The sequence below is a fragment of the Cherax quadricarinatus genome, chromosome 6, assembly GCF_038502225.1.
Source record: "Cherax quadricarinatus isolate ZL_2023a chromosome 6, ASM3850222v1, whole genome shotgun sequence".
In the NCBI taxonomy this organism is placed as follows: Eukaryota; Metazoa; Arthropoda; class Malacostraca; order Decapoda; family Parastacidae; genus Cherax; species Cherax quadricarinatus.
In genome coordinates, this window is record NC_091297.1 from 2,648,262 (window position 1) to 2,668,277 (window position 20,016).

General features: G+C 44.2%; 1 protein-coding gene across 2 annotated transcripts in view; it reads right to left on the reverse strand.

The window, feature by feature from the left end:
- The window catches only part of LOC128692044 (uncharacterized), a 63,884-nt gene that overhangs the window by 22,781 nt on the left and 21,087 nt on the right, over positions 1 to 20,016 (reverse strand). The window contains exon 3 of one of the 2 annotated variants that reach the window (XM_070079826.1): positions 5,414 to 5,578. In XM_070079826.1, the coding sequence (XP_069935927.1) occupies positions 5,414 to 5,578 (165 nt within the window). Of the gene's footprint in view, positions 1 to 5,413; positions 5,582 to 20,016 lie in introns of both variants that reach the window. The other variant, XM_070079822.1, reaches the window with a different exon arrangement.

Consider the following 20,016-nt stretch of genomic DNA (forward strand, 5'->3'; position numbering starts at 1 on the left):
GAGTGGAGTGACTTTCATTAGTTTCTTTTCTTGAAATACAAGACGTTACTGTGAATTTCATATAACCTGTAGTTACCAGCGGTCGCAATATACACAACGAGAAGCAATTATTACTACAGAAAAAGCGTCCTTCCTCCAAAATTTGCACCAGTCAACTATAGTGATAATATAGCATTTATTGCGGTGGAGACGGAAAAAAAAAAAAAAAAAAAAAAAAATAGAAAAGCCAGATACAGCGATTGATAAACAAGGAGGTGACCGTTCGTCATTGTAGGAGCTGCCAGATATCACCGGCTCTTCAACACGCAAGTTATACTTTTGTATCAGTCAAATCACATATTACTCGGGTAGATAATTTCCAGTAGATCCTTCATGTGTTAGCTCAAATCACCGACCAGTATGTTTTAAATAAGTGACCCACTGATCAGAGCAGATCGACTGGTCCAAACCCTTGACTGGTCCGAACCCTTGACTGGTCCGAACCCTTGACTGGTCCGAACCCTTGACTGGTCCGAACCCGGGACTGGTTTCAAACAGTTTCGTTGGACAATAAAGCAGACTGTAAACGGATGGGGTTGTAGGCGCCCTTATAAACACAAACATTAAAAATCAGGAACGTGACGGTAAGCTGTCCAATATACAAAAAGAGTTAGAAACAGAAATACAAATAGCTAGAGCTTCATTTAAGGTTATTAATATAATATTCAAGAGGTTGCTAGTAGAATTGCAGTAAATCAACCATTCAAATCATTATGAAGCTGTGTGTAGTCTGTGGTCAGTCAAACAAACGGGCCTCCACATGGATAAATTGTCATTTTTGTGGAAATTGGTGTCACGCCCCTTGTGCAGATATCCCAGAACTAGCTACAAGCAGTATTAAAACAGAGAAGTGTTTCTGGGTATGCCCAAATGAGGAAAATCTGTGGACTAAAATCACAAGGGTATTAAAAGAGGACAACATCAAAGCTGCTTTCATAGAAAACCTGGAAGCTTTCTACAACAGATGGGAACATAAAAAGTCTGGGCTGAATGGTACTGCCCTTGATACTGGCCATGTAGTCACAAACTGTAAGGCTGGAGGTGATGTCCTGGGAGACAGTAATAGTAAAGCTGGAGGTGCTGTCCTGGGAGACAGTAATGGTGAAGCTGGAGGTGCTGTCCTGGGAGACAGTAATGGTGAAGCTGGAGGTGCTGTCCTGGGAGACAGAAATGGTGAAGCTGGAGATACTGTCCTGGGAGACAGTAATGGTGAAGCTGGAGATTTTGTCCAGGTAGTCGGGAATTATACGCAGGAAGGAATACATATAAATGACCTCATAGGGGATAGGAGCCATAGTAGGGAAACAAGTGTAGTCAAAGATAAGATAAAACCAATATTGCAAACTAGAAATACCGCAGGAAATAGCAAACAAGAGGACTCCAATAGCAATAGTGAGGATAAATTACCAAAAACAACTGGTGGGAGCTCCATTGTTGGTGCTAGGGAGGATAGAAGTAAGACAGGGAAACATGCACCAACAGGGAATACAGTCACAGAAACCCAAGGCAAGCGGAAACCAAGCCTGTGCACATACTATGCACTTGGTATCTGCTGGCATGGGAAATCTGGAAAAACAGATGGGACGTGCAACTATGACCACCCTAGAAAATGCCATGCCCATATGACAACAGGAAAATGCAAACTCCCTTCCTGTAAGCTTTTTCACCCTGAAATGTGTACCTCTTCAGTACAGGAAAGACTGTGCTATAACTTAAATTGCCAGGCATACCATCTAAAGGGGACAAAAAGATACAAAACATCCAGGCCATGGGAAAACCTGGGTAGCCACAGCCACTCAAGAGGGAGAGGTTTTTTAGTGCCAGGAAGGAAAAAAAACTGGCAGGAAATGGCAGAAATCGTACACCAAATCCAGTCATTCCTGGAGTGGAACCACAGTCGATGGCCTCCACTCCAAACCAACAGATACAGATACTAATGCCGGAAAAAAAATCCCCCCCCAGTACCAACAATACCACCAGTCCGATAACATTCTTCTTTGCAAATATACAGGGTCTAAAGCCAGCAACAAACAACAAAATACCTTTCATCCGTGGACTGCTTGCAGAGGCAAAGGCAATGTTCGCGGCTTTCACTGAGACCCACATAAAGGATCACTTGGACAATGAAATATGGATCCCAGGTTACAACCTATACAGATGTGACAGAGTGAACAGGCAAAAGGGGGGGGGTTGGCCTGTACATTGCAGAGTCACTTGTTTGCACAGAACTGCTTAATGCCTCAAATGACGTAGTGGAAGTTTTAGCAGTAAAGGTCGAGAACCAAAACCTAGTCATTGTGGTAGTCTACAAGCCTCCGGATGCAACATCCCAGCAATTCCAGGAACAGCTGTTAAAAATTGACCACTGTCTGGAAAATCTTCCAGCTCCTGCACCCAACATCTTGCTCCTGGGGGATTTCAACTTAAGGCACCTAAAATGGAGGAATATAGCAAATAATATTGTTGCAGTAATAACACCAGGAGGCAGCTCTGATGAAAACTCACACTCACACGAGCTTTTAAATCTCTGCACAAAATTCAATTTAAACCAGCAAATAATAGAGCCTACTAGACTGGAGAATACACTAGACCTCATATTCACTAACAATGATGATCTGATAAGAAATGTCACCATATCAAAAACAATATACTCAGATCACAACATAATTGAGGTTCAGACATGTATGCGAGGAGCCCCAGACCGACAAAATGAGACTAGTCACGAGGGAGCATTCACCAAATTCAACTTCAATAACAAAAACATAAAGTGGGACCAAGTAAACCAAGTCCTAACCGATATAAGCTGGGAAGATATACTAAGCAACACAGACCCAAACTTATGCCTAGAACAGATTAACTCGGTGGCACTCGATGTATGCACAAGGCTTATTCCTCTAAGAAAAAGGAGGAGTAGATGTAAAATAGAAAGAGACAGGCGCTCCCTTTACAGGCGACGGAAAAGAATAACAGAGCGGCTAAAAGAGGTCAATATATCTGAAATGCGCAGGGAGACACTGGTCAGAGAAATAGCAAGCATCGAACTTAAGCTAAAAGAATCCTTTAGGAGTCAGGAATCGCGGGAAGAACTAAAAGCTATAAATGAAATCGAAAGAAACCCAAAGTATTTCTTCTCCTATGCCAAATCAAAATCGAGAACAACGCCCAGTATTGGGCCCCTACTTAAACAAGATGGGTCCTACACAGATGACAGCAAGGAAATGAGTGAGCTACTCAAGTCCCAATATGACTCAGTTTTTAGCAAGCCGCTAACCAGACTGAGAGTCGAAGATCAAAATGAATTTTTTATGAGAGAGCCACAAAATTTGATTAACACAAGCCTATCCGATGTTATCCTGACGCCAAATGACTTCGAACAGGCGATAAATGACATGCCCATGCACTCTGCCCCAGGGCCAGACTCATGGAACTCTGTGTTCATCAAGAACTGCAAGAAGCCCCTATCACGAGCCTTTTCCATCCTATGGAGAGGGAGCATGGACACGGGGGTCGTCCCTCAGTTACTAAAAACAACAGACATAGCCCCACTCCACAAAGGGGGCAGTAAAGCAACAGCAAAGAACTACAGACCAATAGCACTAACATCCCATATCATAAAAATCTTTGAAAGGGTCCTAAGAAGCAAGATCACCACCCATCTAGAAACCCATCAGTTACACAACCCAGGGCAACATGGGTTTAGAACAGGTCGCTCCTGTCTGTCTCAGCTACTGGATCACTACGACAAGGTCCTAAATGCACTAGAAGACAAAAAGAATGCAGATGTAATATATACAGACTTTGCAAAAGCCTTCGACAAGTGTGACCATGGCGTAATAGCGCACAAAATGCGCGCTAAAGGAATAACAGGAAAAGTCGGTCGATGGATCTATAATTTCCTCACTAACAGAACACAGAGAGTAGTCGTCAACAGAGTAAAGTCCGAGGCAGCTACGGTGAAAAGCTCTGTTCCACAAGGCACAGTACTAGCTCCCATCTTGTTCCTCATCCTCATATCCGACATAGACAAGGATGTCAGCCACAGCACCGTGTCTTCCTTTGCAGATGACACCCGAATCTGCATGACAGTGTCTTCCATTGCAGACACTGCAAGGCTCCAGGCGGACATCAACCAAATCTTTCAGTGGGCTGCAGAAAACAATATGAAGTTCAACGATGAGAAATTTCAATTACTCAGATATGGTAAACATGAGGAAATTAAATCTTCATCAGAGTACAAAACAAATTCTGGCCACGAAATAGAGCGAAACACCAACGTCAAAGACCTGGGAGTGATTATGTCGGAGGATCTCACCTTCAAGGACCATAACATTGTATCAATCGCATCTGCTAGAAAAATGACAGGATGGATAATGAGAACCTTCAAAACTAGGGAGGCCAAGCCCATGATGACACTCTTCAGGTCACTTGTTCTATCTAGGCTGGAATATTGCTGCACTCTAACAGCACCTTTCAAGGCAGGTGAAATTGCCGACCTAGAAAATGTACAGAGAACTTTCACGGCGCGCATAACGGAGATAAAACACCTCAATTACTGGGAGCGCTTGAGGTTTCTAAACCTGTATTCCCTGGAACGCAGGAGGGAGAGATACATGATTATATACACCTGGAAAATCCTAGAGGGACTAGTACCGAACTTGCACACGAAAATCACTCACTACGAAAGCAAAAGACTTGGCAGACGATGCACCATCCCCCCAATGAAAAGCAGGGGTGTCACTAGCACGTTAAGAGACCATACAATAAGTGTCAGGGGCCCGAGACTGTTCAACTGCCTCCCAGCACACATAAGGGGGATTACCAACAGACCCCTGGCAGTCTTCAAGCTGGCACTGGACAAGCACCTAAAGTCAGTTCCTGATCAGCCGGGCTGTGGCTCGTACGTTGGTTTGCGTGCAGCCAGCAGCAACAGCCTGGTTGATCAGGCGCTGATCCACCAGGAGGCCTGGTCACAGACCGGGCCGCGGGGGCGTTGACCCCCGAAACTCTCTCCAGGTAAACTCCAGGTAAACAGTGACATGAAACTTACCTGGCAATAGTACACCTGTGTTGAAAAATTAGATTCAGTCGGATAAAGCATTCATGTTATAAAACTAGAGGATGAAAGAAAAACATGACCACCGAACCATGCTTCACCTGTACCTCGCGTGTCCCTCGATAAACACTGGCATTGTAAATAATTATAGGTCCCATCTAAGCTAGAGTGAAAGATATTAGGTACACATGAAAATAAATTAAGTAATCTTTCTTAGCAGCTGTTCACTAAGCATTTTATTCTTATTATTTTTAGGGGGAGGGGACCTAAAACTTGTGACCAATGGATAGTCCGGCCCTGTCGGTGTGTGCCAGTACTCACCTGGACAGGCTGCACGACAGTGCTCCTCCGACGGGAAGTTGTTGTCGTTGCCACCACAGCCACCGTAGATGAATCTCCTACAGGTCGTGTTGGCAGAGTCGTAATACCACATGTGATACATTGCTCGACACATCCCAGTGACTGGAGGCTGCTGGCAGCGCGACACTACTGGAGGAAACATACTGCTCTTAGTTAATGGTGGGTGATACCGACAGACTTGTGAAAAAGGACAACGTACAGTTCAGGGCAATTAAACTGTCCTGAACTGTAAACAAGTGTCTTCTTTCCCCACACTGCTGTTAGCAATGACGGATTTTTTTTTACAACAGTTTTAGCAATAAATGTGAATACAACACAATGACAACAAAAATAAAATTGACAGACTAACAGACAACCCGTACTAATACTATCATAATAGGCTAAAATAACTAACAAGTTAAATTACTTAGTCAAAGGATTCCCTTAAACTTTTCAGAGATTCTTACAAGGACCCAAGTGTAAAAACCATAGTGAAGGCAGAAATGTCCAAGATGGGAGCAAATTGTGGAAATGAGTTCCACATTCAGGTGCACACTGTAAGCTACACAGTAAGCAGGAACACCTGCAAACAGGCGAGATATGTGCCTTAGTCCTCGCTCAACAGTCATCTCAACATGACGATTCCGGCCGGAGGAGGAGGGCGGCTGAACACGAACGTCCTGCCTAACCCTCTCGAACTTGCTGCTAGTCTAAGACTGAAAAGACAGAATTCACAAAACCCTCACGCAGGAGAATAAAACTTCTGACTACATTTGAATGCGCATTAACTCGTCTAATGACCATGTGACCTGTTTCTGCACTACAAATAGTATATTGATATAGTATATTGATCATTTTGTTATATTATACATTGTTATGCTACAAATTTGTACAATTATAATGCCTCTTAATTGAAATGTTCAAATTTCATTGTTTAAAATACTCATTTGTACTTCATGTTGTAATTTGTTTACTGTAATTTTTAACACTGAATATATCATTGCTTAGTTAATCTTAAGTTAATTTTAAGCCTGCCCATAATGCTCTAAATACAAGGGGCTTTTGACATGTACATTCAACCACTTTCTTTGTACACGCTAGATAACAGGGATATCTTGCTACTCCTACTTACACTTTGGTCACACTATACAGAACACGCACATGCATATATATATACATACATCTAGGTTTTTCTCCTTTTTCTAAATAGCTCTTGTTCTTCCTTATTTCTTCTATTGTCCATGGGGAAGTGGAAAAGAATCTTTCCTCCGTAAGCCATGCGTGTCGTATGAGGCGACTAAAATGCAGGGAGCAATGGGCTAGTAACCCCTTCTCCTGTAGACATTTACTAAAAAACAGAAGAAAAACTTTATAAAACTGGGATGCTTGAATGTGCGTGGATGTAGTGCGGATGACAAGAAACAGATGATTGCTGATGTTATGAATGAAAAGAAGTTGGATGTCCTGGCCCTAAGCAAAACAAAGCTGAAGGGGGGTAGGGGAGTTTCGGTGGGGGGAAATAAATGGGATTAAATCTGGAGTATCAGAGAGTTAGAGCAAAGGAAGGGGTAGCAGTAATGTTGAAGGATCAGTTATGGAAGGAGAAAAGAGAATATGAATGTGTAAATTCAAGAATTATGTGGATTAAAGTAAAGGTTGGATGCGAAAAGTGGGTCATAATAAGCGTGTATGCACCTGGAGAAGAGAGGAATGTAGAGGAGAGAGAGATTTTGGGAGATGTTAAGTGAATGTATAGGAGCCTTCGAACCAAGTGAGAGTCATCGTGGTAGGGGATCTGAATGCTAAAGTAGGAGAAACTTTTAGAGAGGGTGTGGTAGGTAAGTTTGGGGTGCCAGGTGTAAATGATAATGGGAGCCCTTTGATTGAACTTTGTATAGAAAGGGGTTTAGTTATAGGTAATACATATTTTAAGAAAAAGAGGATAAATAAGTATACAAGATATGATGTAGGGCGAAATGACAGTAGTTTGTTGGATTATGTATTGGTAGATAAAAAACTGTCGAGTAGACTTCAGGATGTACATGTTTATAGAGGGGCCACAGATATATCAGATCACTTTCTAGTTGTAGCTACACAGAGTAAAAGGTAGATGGGATACAAGGAGAATAGAAGCATCAGGGAAGAGAGGGGTGAAGGTTTATAAACTAAAAGAGGAGGCAGTTAGGGTAAGATATAAACAGCTATTGGAGGATAGATGGGCAAATGAGAGCATAGGAAATGGGGTCGAAGAGATATGGGGTAGGTTTAAAAATGTAGTGTTAGAGTGTTTAGCAGAAGTTTGTGGTTACAGGAAAGTGGGTGCAGGAGGGAAGAGGAGCGACTGATGGAATGATGATGTAAGGGAGAAAAAGTTAGCATATGAGAAGTTCTTACAAAGTAGAAGTGATACAAGGAGGGAAGAGTAAATGGAGAAAAAGAGGTTAAGAGTGGTGATGCAATGTAAAAAGAGAGCAAATGAGAGAGTGGGTGAGATGTTATCAATAAATTTTGTTGAAAATAAGAAAAAGTTTTGGAGTGAGATTAACAAGTTAAGGAAGCCTAGAGAACAAATGGATTTGTCAGTTAAAAATAGGAGAGGGGAGTTATTAAATGGAGAGTTAGAGGTATTGGGAAGATGGAGGGAATATTTTGAGGAATTGTTAAATGTTGATGAAGATGGGGAAGCTGTGATTTCGTGTATAGGGCAAGGGGGAATCTGTCTCATGTCCCACCATTACTGTACAAGCGAGCGGCCCATGTCCTTTCGCATGCTATTTCATTACTTTTTAACAAGTCAATAGAGACTAGCACCTTCCCGAAACTACTCAAGATGGCAAGGGTTACACCAATACATAAAGGTGGTGACCCTACAGACTTAAACAACTATAGGCCAATATCTAACTTACCATTGCTATCCAAAATCTTTGAGAAACTCGTGCACAGGAGACTGTATTCATTTATAACGGCTCAAAACATACTCAACCCCTGCCAGTTTGGATTCAGGAAAAATAAAAGCACTAATGATGCAATCATAAAAATGCTAGATCTGCTTTACACAGCATTGGAAAATAAGGAATATCCACTAGGAATTTTTATTGACCTAAGAAAAGCTTTTGACACAGTAGACCACGACATCCTACTCCACAAACTTGATCACTACGGTATAAGAGGCCATGCGCTTGCTTATTTCAAATCTTACATTACTAATAGGTATCAGTACGTCACCATTAAAGACACAGCATCAGCAACACGGCCACTTGATACTGGAGTTCCGCAGGGAAGTGTCCTTGGTCCCCTGCTCTTCCTCATATACATCAATGACCTTCCAAACGTATCCCAACACCTGAAACCCATTCTCTTTGCTGATGACACGACTTATGTCATCTCTCACCCTAATCTTGCCACCCTCAACACCATTGTGAATGAGGAGCTGATTAAAATATCGACTTGGATGACAGCCAATAAACTTGCGCTTAACACTGACAAAACCTACTATATTATGTTTGGTAGCAGAGCAGGAGATGCACAAATTAACATTAAGATTGACAACACACTAATTACCAGAAATAATGGGGGAAAATTCCTAGGCTTATACCTTGACAACCTGAATTTCAGCACCCATATCCAGCATATAGCCAAAAAAGTATCCAAAACGGTTGGGATCCTCTCCAAGATACGATACTACGTGCCACAAAATGCCCTTCTCACACTATACCACTCACTTATTTATCCATACCTCACCTATGCTATTTGTGCTTGGGGATCAACTGCAGCAACACACCTAAAGCCAATAATAACCCAACAAAAAGCTGCAGTAAGAATAATCACTAAATCCCATCCCTGGCAACACCCCCCCCCCACTCTTCATAGATCTAAACTTACTCCCAGTTCAGTACATCCACACTTACTACTGTGCAATCTATATCTACAGGGCCTTAAACTCTAATATCAACCTTGACCTAAAACGCTTTCTTGATAGTTGTGACAGAACCCCCAGGCATAACACCAGACACAAACATCTCTACGACATTCCCCGTGTCCGACTAAACCTTTACAAAAATTCAATGTATGTCAAAGGCCCTAAAATCTGGAATACCCTACCTGAGAACTCTAGAACTGCAGACACATTCATCACCTTCAAAACTACCATTAGAAAACATCTTATCTCCCTGATACACCCCGTCAACTAACTACACGAATACCACCTGGTGGTTCACACTTACACTCACTCACTCATTTGACCATAAACAGAAATATTAATCTCGGTCTTAAAATAATGAATCCTGTGATACTCCAATACTGAAACTATGTACTGTGCCAAAACAAAAGCATTCACATTGCTAAACTCACAAACTAGTATTTAGTCACTTAGCCATAATACCAACTTACCTCATAATTTGTAATATTTTACAATTAAGAATAAAACTAAGTATGCCCGAAATGCCTAGCCATGCTAAGCGTTCTAGTGGTACACTCTGTAATCACAATTTTACTACATGTAAACCAAACAATAACCAAATTTCTGTAAACTCAGCATTGTAATCTTTATAGAGAATAAACTTTGAATTGAATTGGAGTGAGGAAGAGCCAGTTGTGAGTGTGGGGGGAAGTTCGTGAGGCAGTAGGTAAAATGAAAGGGGGTAAGGCAGCCGTGTACTCACCTATTTGTACTCACCTATTTGTGGTTGCAGGGGTCGAGTCCTAGCTCCTGGCCCCGCCTCTTCACCGGTTGCTACTAGGCCCTCTCTCTCCCCGCTCCATGAGCTTTATCAAACCTCGTCTTAAAACTGTGTATGGTTCCTGCCTCCACTACGTCATTTTCTAGGCTATTCCACTGCCTTACAACTCTATGACTGAAGAAATACTTCCTACCATCTCTGACTCATTTGTGTCTTCAACTTCCAATTGTGGCCTCTTGTTTCTGTGTCCCCTCCCTGGAACATCCTGTCCTTGTCCATCTTGTCTATTCCACGCAGTATTTTATATGTCGTTATCATGTCTCCCCTGACCCTCCTGTCCTCCAGTGTCGTCAGGCCGATTTCCCTTAATCTTTCTTCATAGGACATTCCCCTTAGCTCTGGAACTAACCTTGTTGCAAACCTTTGTACTTTCTCTAGTTTCTTGACGTGCTTTATCAAGTGCGGGTTCCAAACAAGTGCTGCATACTCCAGTATGGGCCTGACATACACGGTGTACAGTGTCTTGAATGATTCCTTACTAAGGTGTCGGAATGCTGTTCTCAGGTTTGCCAGGCGCCCATATGCTGCAGCAGTTATCTGATTGATGTGTGCTTCCGGAGACATGCTCGGTGTTATACTCACCCCAAGATCTTTCTCCTTGAGTGAGGTTTGCAGTCTTTGGCCACCTAGCCTATACTCTGTCTGTGGTCTTCTGTGCCCCTCCCCCATCTTCATGACTTTGCATTTGGCAGGATTAAATTAGAGAAGCCATTTGCTGGACCAGGTGTCCAGTCTGTCCAGGTCTCTTTGAAGTCCTGCCTGGTCCTCATCAGATTTAATTCTCCTCATTAACTTCACATCATCTGCAAACAGGGACACTTCTGAGTCTAACCCTTCCGTCATGTCGTTCACATATACCAAAAATAGCACTGGTCCTAGGACCGACCCCTGTGGGACCCCGCTCGTCACAGGTGCCCACTGTGATACATCATTACGTACCATGACTCGTTGTTGCCTCCCTGTCAGGTATTCTCTGATCCATTGCAGTGCCCTTCCTGTTATATGCGCCTGATGCTCTAGCTTCTGCACTAATCTCTTGTGAGGAACTGTGTCAAAGGCCTTCTTGCAGTCCAAGAAGAAGCAATCAACCCACCCCTCTCTCTCTTGTCTTACTTCTGTTATTTTATCATAAAACTCCAGAAGGTTTGTGACACAGGATTTGCCTTCCGTGAATCCGTGCTGGTTGGCATTTATACTCCTGTTCCGTTCCAGGTGCTCCACCACTCTCCTGATAATCTTCTCCATAATTTTGCATACTATACACGTCAATGACACAGGTCTATAGTTTAGTGCCTCTTTTCTGTCTCCTTTTTTGAAAATGGGAACTACATTTGTGTGTGTATATGTGTGTGTGTGTGTGTGTGTGTGTGTGTGTGTGTGTGTGTGTGTGTGTGTGTGTGTGTGTGTGTGTGTGTGTGTGCGCACGCTCACTTAATTGCTCACCTAATTGTGGTTGCAGGGGTCGAGACTCAGCTCCTGGCCCCGGCTCTTCACTGATCGCTACTTGATCCTCTCTCTCTCTGCTTCCTGAGCTTTGTCATACCTCTTCTGAAAACTATGTATGGTTCCTGCCTCCACTACTTCACTTGCTAGGCTATTCCACTTGCTGACAACTCTATGACTGAAGAAATACTTCCTAACGTCCCTGTGACTCGTCTGAGTCTTCAGCTTCCAGTTGTGACCCCTTGTCCCTGTGTCCCCTCTCTGGAACATCCTATCTCTGTCCACCTTGTCTATTCCCCGCAGTATCTTGTATGTCGTTATCATGTCTCCCCTGACCCTTCGTTCCTCCAGTGTCGTCAGTCCGATTTCCCTTAACCTTTCCTCGTACGACATTCCCCTGAGCTCTGGGACTAGCCGTCTTGCAAACCTTTGTACTTTCTCTAACTTCTTGACGTGCTTGACCAGGTGTGGGTTCCAGACTGGTGCTGCATACTCCAGTATGGGCCTAACATACACAGTGTACAGTGTCTTGAACGATTCCTTATTAAGGTATCAGAACGCTATTCTCAGGTTTGCCAGGCGCCCGTATGCTGCAGCAATTATTTGGTTGATGTGTGCCTCCGGTGATGTGCTCAGTGTTATGGTCACCCCAAGGTCTTTCTCCCTGAGTGAGGTCTGTAGTCTTTGTCCACCTAGCCTATACTCTGTCTGCGGTCTTCTTTGCCCCTCCCCAATCTTCACGACTTTGCATTTGGCTGGGTTGAATTCGAGAAGCCAGTTACTGGACCACATGTCCAGCCTGTCCAGGTCTCTTTGCAGTCCTGCCTCATCCTCGTCCGATTTAATTCTTCATCAACTTCACATCATCTGCGAACAGGGACACTTCAGAGTCTATTCCTTCCATCATGTCGTTCACATATATCAAAAATAGCACTGGTCCTAGAACTGACCCCTGTGGGACCCCGCTCGTAACAGGCGCCCACTGTGATACCTCTTCACGTACCATGAATCGTTGCTGCCTCCCTGTCAGGTATTCCCTGATCCATTGCAGTGCCCTCCCTTTTACATGCGCCTGATCCTCCAGCTTCTGCACTAATCTCTTGTGGGGGAACTGTGTCAAAGGCCTTCCTGCAGTCTAGGAAGACGCAATCTACCCACCCCTCTCTCTCGTGTCTTACTTCTGTTACCTTGTCATAAAACTCCTGGAGGTCTGTGATACAAGATTTGCCTTCCATGAACCTATGCTGGCTTTCATTTATAATCTTGTTCCTTTCCAGGTGTTAGACCACTCTCCTGATAATCCCCATGACTTTGCACACAATACATGTCAGAGACACAGGTCTGTAGTTTAGCGCCTCGTTTCTATTTCCTTTCTTAAATATGGGGACTACATTAGCTGTCTTCCATTTCTCAGGTAGTTGCCCAGTTTCAAGGGATGTGTTGAAGATTGTGGTTAGAGGCACGCACAGCATCTCTGCTCCTCTAAGGACCCATGGGGAGATGTTGTCCGGTCCCATCGCCTTTGAGGTGTCAAGGTCACTTAGGAGCTTCTTCACCTCCTCAGTTGTTCGTATGTCATCCAACACTTGTTGGTATATTCCCTCTTGATGTTCCCTTCTGTGCTGTCTTCCCACAGCCCTTCCTGTCTCTACTGTAAAAACTTCCTTAAATCTCCTGTTAAGCTCCTCACATACCTCCTGATCATTTCTTGTGAGTTCTCCACCTTCTGTCCTTAATCTGATCACCTGGTCTTTGACTGTTGTCTTCCTCCTGATGTGGCTATACAACAGTTTCGGGTCAGTCTTGATTCTCGAGGCTATGTCATTTTCATACTGTCGCTGGGCCTCCCTCCTTACCTGTGCATACTCATTCCTGGCTCTGCGACTGATCTCCCTATTTTCTTGTGTTCTCTGCCTTCTGTACTTTTTCCATTCTCTATTGCACTTTGTTTTTGCCACCTTACACCGTCGGGTAAACCAGGGGCTCGTTCTGGTCTTCCTGTTGCCCTTGGGAATAAACCTTTCCACTGCCTCCTTGCATTTTGTTGTTACATATTCCATCATTTCATTTACTGACTTTCCTGCCAGTTCTCTGTCCCACTGGACCTCCCGCAGAAAGTTCAACCCTATGTAGTCCCCTCTTTTATCGTCAGGCTTTTCCCCATTCAACTCCTATTATTCTCTCCACTTGCAGCTCTACTATGTATTCAAAGCACAGAACCACGTGGTCGCTAGCTCCTAGGGGACTCATACTTGATGTCCACAATGTCTGAGCTGCCCAGGGTGAACACAAGGTCCAATCTTGCTGGTTCATCCTCCCCTCTCACTCTGGTAGTGTCCTTAACATGTTGGTGCATGTGTGCATGTGTGCACACACACACACACACCATCTCTCGTGTGGGTGTATGACCCACTTAATATTTTTAACTCTTTACAATTGTGACCAGGTGTGGACGTATCAGTAGTTCATTACTTTGTAATTTGTTCATGACGGTAACCATGTATAGGAGTGAGGCTGATTCATTACCTTTGTAACTTGTCATGATTGTGACCAGATCTACCTGGAGTTCATTACCTTTGTAACTAGTTCAGCTATCATAACTTTGGGGTCCAGTCCCTGGATCCATTATGTATCCCTGTAATCTTTTGACTACCGCCCACAGGATGGGTATGGGGTGCATAATATTTATTATAATAAAAAAGAAGCGCTAAGCCACAAGGGCTATACAGCACTGCAGGGTAGGGAAGGAAGAGAGGGTATTGGACGGCAGAAGGGGGGGGGAGGGGATGATCAGTAGGTTACAGAAAACAGCAGGGCAGGGGATAGTGCGGGGGTAAAGGGTGGCAAGAGATTGAGGCAGAAAGGGCTGGAGGCATCAGTTTATGAAGTCAGTCAGTTGTCAAAAAGTCAATGAGAGTGTCTGGATGAAAGGTGGGTCCATCAGCAAGAAGGGAAGGTAAAGAGGGTAGCAGAGCGAAGACGACGACGGGGGTAAATTCTGCGTGCTCATTGATAAAGTGGGCAGTCCAACAGAATGTGGCTGACTGATAATGGAGCCTGGCAATTCTCAGAGGAGCAGGGCACCTCTCCACGAGATATCCACGAGTAAGACGAGTATGGCCAATGCGAAGACGGGAGAGAGTAGTCTCCCAACCTCGACACTGGTGACAAGAAGATGGCCAGTAACCTATACTCAGTTTAATAGACTGAAGTTTGTTACCGAGCATAGTAGACCAACGTTGTTGCCAACGGGTGTGAAGGTGAGTAGCTATTGCAGCAAAATAGTTCGTAAATGGAATACCTCTATATGAAACTGGTAGGTCATGTACTACTGACCGCGCAGCAGTGTCTGCCTGTTCATTGCCCTGTACGTCAACATGACCAGGGACCCAACAAAAAACTATCTTCATGCTTGGTAAAGATGCGGCATAGCCAAAGTTGGATACGGAGGACTAAGGGGTGAGGTGTATCAAATTTCTGTCTAGCCTGTAAAGCACTAAGGGAGTCTGAGACAACCACAAATGATGACACAGGCATAGATGCAATACGGATAAGTGCTGCAAGAATGGCATACAATTCAGCAGTAAAAATACTAGCCGAAGATAGTAAATGCCCTTGTACGACGCTGTCCGGAAACACTGCTGCAAATCCTACGCCGTCGGAAGACTTAGAGCCATCTGTGTACACAGCAATGGCATGAGAATGAGTGGAAGTGGTCAAGAAAAAGAGCGGGAAGCGACCGTAGACAGTTGGGCTTTCGAGCAAGGGAGATAGAAAGAAGAGACTCGAACAGCTGGAACTTCCCAGAGGGGGTAGGGAAAAGCGAGATGCTACATGAACATAGAAAGGTGGTAACTGAAGAGAAGACAAGAGCGAATGAAGGCGAAGAGATAAGGGACGGAGTAAACAGGGGCGGCAAACAAACAAAGAATGTCTACTAATATCAGTGACCATTCTATAAAATGGAAGGATTGCAGAGATCATGAGAGCGTACATAGTAGCGAAGGCAATGGGCATCACGGCGATCGGATAAGGATGGAACGTTCGCTTCTGCACAGAGGCTCTCAACAGGGGAAGAGCGAAAAGCACCAAGGCATAAACGTAATCCTTGGTGACGAATGGGGTCAAGGCTAGAGAGAGTAGCAGTAGAGGCCGCTGAATAGATCTTTTCACCATAATTAAGTTTCGATAAAATGAGGGTGGAATGTAGGCGAAGGAGAGTTCGACGATCAGCTCCCCATGAAAGATGAGAAAGGGTTTTAAGAAGGTTCAGCTGGCTGTGACAAGTTGCCTTCAGAGAGGTAATATGAGGTTTCCAGGATAACCTACAGTCAAAGAGGAGGCCCAGAAACCTGACCATCACGTTCAGGGATATGGGAGCCATAGAGGTGCAAAGGATGATCGGAGATGACAGAGCGCCTAGTGAAAGTAATTTGGCGAATTTTGGTGCTGGAAAATTTAAACCCATGTGTGGTGGCCCAATTGGAAACACGGTCGACCGCATGCTGGAGAGAAACTAATGAGGTGACAGTCAGAGCCTGCACAGGCAATAGTGAAGTCATCAACATACGAACAAATAGCTGATGGTACAGAATATCAGTGCGTAGAAGAAGGGTACTTTCATTAAAGGTCCCATCAGGAAAAGGATCTGAAGAATACAATAAATTATAGCCTGAGATGGGATAGATAACAGCAGAGTAATTTTGGTTCCTGTAAGCAAACACCAACAGGGGAAAACTGGGAGAGTAACATCTGAAGCTCACCCCGATTACCCGAGGCCATGTATATTCCACTGTAAATAGGCCATGATTGGCAAGAGTGGACCAACAACTTGCCAATGTCATAACCAACTTCCAAGACCATAATGACCAACAGCAGCTATCTGACGCTGTTGTAGTTAACAGCAAACACCTCCCAGCCACAGTCACCCAAGAGACCTGCATGGAGACCACCCTACAGCTTATCAAGGACCACCTTCGCCTTAACATACGTAGTGACGACCTAAAGGATTGCAAACTGATGGGCTACCAAGCAGGTAAAAAAACAGTGCTGTTAAAATTCCAAACTAGCCTACAAAGAAACAACCAACTAAAAACATCTATTTCTATGAAAACTTATGTTTACGTCAATGAGTGCCTTACCAAAACAAGACAAAACCTCCTTTATCGGCTAAGAAAATTATGCTATGCCCAAAAAATCCACCAGTGCTTTGTGAGGGATTGAAAAATCGCAGTTAGGAAACAGCCCACTAGGAAGATACACTTCATCTCTACAGAACATGACCTTAAAACATTCCTAAGTGAGGCTGGACTAACAGAATCAGAGTAAAGTGCAGATAATACCCATAGTCCACCGTTTGTGTTATATTGTCATAAATTTGTGCCCCCCTAAAATTCTAATACCCCAACTACTTTTGATTGTCATTGTTGTATTCAACGACCATTCTACCTCATAGTCTTAATTGTGTTTAATATCTACAGAATCTATCTCCTTTTTTACAACTTACCACATCACTGTTCTATCTTATTATATTATTATTATAATCAAAAAGAAGCGCTAAGCCACAAGGACTATACAGTGCTGCAGGGCAGGAAGGAAGCGAGGGCATCAGGTGGCAAAAGGGAGATGGATGAGTAATAGGTTACAGATAACAGTGGGGCAGTGGATGGTGAAAGGGTAAAGGGCAGCAAGAGACTGAACTAGAAAGGGCTGAGGGGAGTGTGAAAAGTATCAGAGTTTGTGGAGTAAATCAGTCGTTGTCAAGAAGTCAATGAGAGAGTCAGGATTAAAGGAGGGTCCATCAGCAAGAAGGGAAGGTAAAGAGAGAGTAGTAGAACGAAGACGACGTTGGAGGTAAATTCTGCGTGCTCGTTGATAGAGAGGGCAGTCTAACAGAATGTGGCTAATCGATACTGGAACTTGACACTGCTCACAGAGAGGAACAGGGTGCCTCTCCATAAGATACCCGTGAGTAAGACGAGTGTGACCAGTGCGAAGGCGGGAGAGAGTGGTCTCCCAACCTCGGCACTGATGACAAGACGACGGCCAGTAACCTATGCTCGGTTTAATAGAATGAAGTTTGTTACCGAGCAGAGTTTACCAACGTTGTTGCCAACGGGTGCGAGGGTGGGTAGCTATTGCAGCAAAATAGTCCAGAAATGGAACACCTCGATAGGAAATTGGTAGGTCATGTACTGCTGACCGCGCAGCAGTGTGCCTGTTCATTGCCCTGTACGTCGACATGACCAGGGACCCAACAAAAAACAATATCTATGTTTGGTAGAGATACGGCGTAGCCAAAGTTGGATACGGAGAACTAGGGGATGAGATGTATCAAATTTTCGTATAGCCTGTAGAGCACTAAGGGAGTCTGAGACTACTACAAATGATGACACAGGCATAGATGTGATACGAATAAGTGCTGCAAGAATGGCATACAGTTCAGCAGTAAAAATGCTAGCTGAAGATAGTAAATGTCCCCGCACGACGCTGTCCGGAAACACTGCTGCGAATCTGACGCCGTCTGAAGACTTAGAGCCATCTGTGTATACAGCGGTGGCATCAGAATGGGAGTGGAAGTGATCAAGAAAAAGAGAGCGGGAAGCCACCGTAGGCAGTTGAGCTTTCGAGCAAGGGAGTGAGAAAGAACAGACCCGAACAGCTGGAACTTCCCAGGGGGGTAGGGAAAAGTGAGATGCTACATGAACATATAAAGGTGGTAACTGAAGGGAAGACAAGAGTGAATGTAGGCGAAGAGAAAAGGGACGGAGCAAACAGGGGCGGCAAACGAATAAAGAATGTCTACTAATATCGGTGACCATTCTATAAATGGAAGGATTGTGTAGATCGTGAGAGCGTACATAGTAGCAAAGGCAATGGGCATCACGGCGATCAGACAAGGATGGAACATTCGCTTCTGTATAGAGGCTCTCAACAGGGGAAGAGCGAAAAGCACCAAGGCACAAACGTAATCCTTGGTGATGGATAGAGTTAAGGCTAAAGAGAGTAGCAGGAGAGGCCGCGGAATAAATCTGGTCACCATAATCGAGTTTCGATAAAACGAGGGCTGAATGTAGGCGAAGCAGAGTTCGACGATCAGCTCCCCAGGAAAGATGAGCAAGGGTTTTAAGAAGGTTTAGCCGGCTGTGACAAGTTGCCTTCAGAGAGGTTATGCGAGGTTTCCAGGATAACCGACAGTCAAAGAGAAGGCCTAGAAACCTGACTATCACGTTCGGGGATACGGGAGCCATAGAGATACAAAGGATGATCGGAGATAACAGAGCGTCTAGTGAAAGTAATTTGGCGAGTTTTGGTACTTGAAAATTTAAACCCATGTGTGGTGGCCCAAGTGGAAACATGGTCGACTGCATGCTGGAGAGAAACTGCAATAAGATGACAGTCAGCGCCTGCACAAGCAATAGCGAAGTCATCAACACAGAGTGATGACCAAATATTGGGTGGAAGAACAGAGGCCAAATCATTTATAGCAAGGAGAAAAAGTGTTGTGCTTAGAACACATCCCTGAGGGACACCTTCAGCTTGGACGAAGTCCGGGGAAAGAACATTATTGACTCGAACACGGAAATGTCTGTCAGTTAAAAAGTTCTTAAGGAAGGATGGTAGATTGCCTCGGAGGCCTAAGAAATGGGCCTGGGCCAAAATATTATACTTCCAAGTTGTGTCATATGCCTTCTCAAGGTCAAAAAATATGGCAATAACTGAGTGATTATTCGCAAAGGCATTACGAACATACGTATCCAAGCGTAGTAAGGGGTCTATGGTAGAACGACCCTTACGAAAGCCATATTGACTAGCGGAGAGACTGTTGCGAGTCTCTAAACACCACATTAAACGTCGATTTACGAGACATTCCATCACTTTGCAAACTGCACTAGTAAGAGTGATGGGGCGATAGTGGGAGGCATCATGTCCTGAAGTACCCGGTTTGCGGAAAGGGAGAACAATGGCAGATTTCCACAGCTGGGGAAGAACTTGTGCCCAAATAAGATTGAAGAGGTGTAAGAGGACTACAAGGGCTGACCGATGTAAATGTTGTAACATACGAATATGAATGTCGTCAGGACCAGCTGCCAATGATCGGCAAGCTGAGAGCGTTGCCTCCAGTTCTTGAAGTGTAAAAGGCACATTATACTGTTCTTCTCTGAGAGAAGAAAAGTCCAAGGGTACTAACTCTCTGGCAGACTTTGAGGAAAGAAACGAGGGGCATAGATGGAGCCCTCGGGAAATACGGACCAGATGTGTGCCAAGTTCAATGGCAACGTCGAGAGGGTTTGCTACATCAACACCAGCGACCCATAGAACAGGAGCCGGGTCAGGAGAGTATTTACCACTCAATTTCCTCACTTTTTTCCAGACTGCACTCAGAAGAAGCAGAGGTGATGG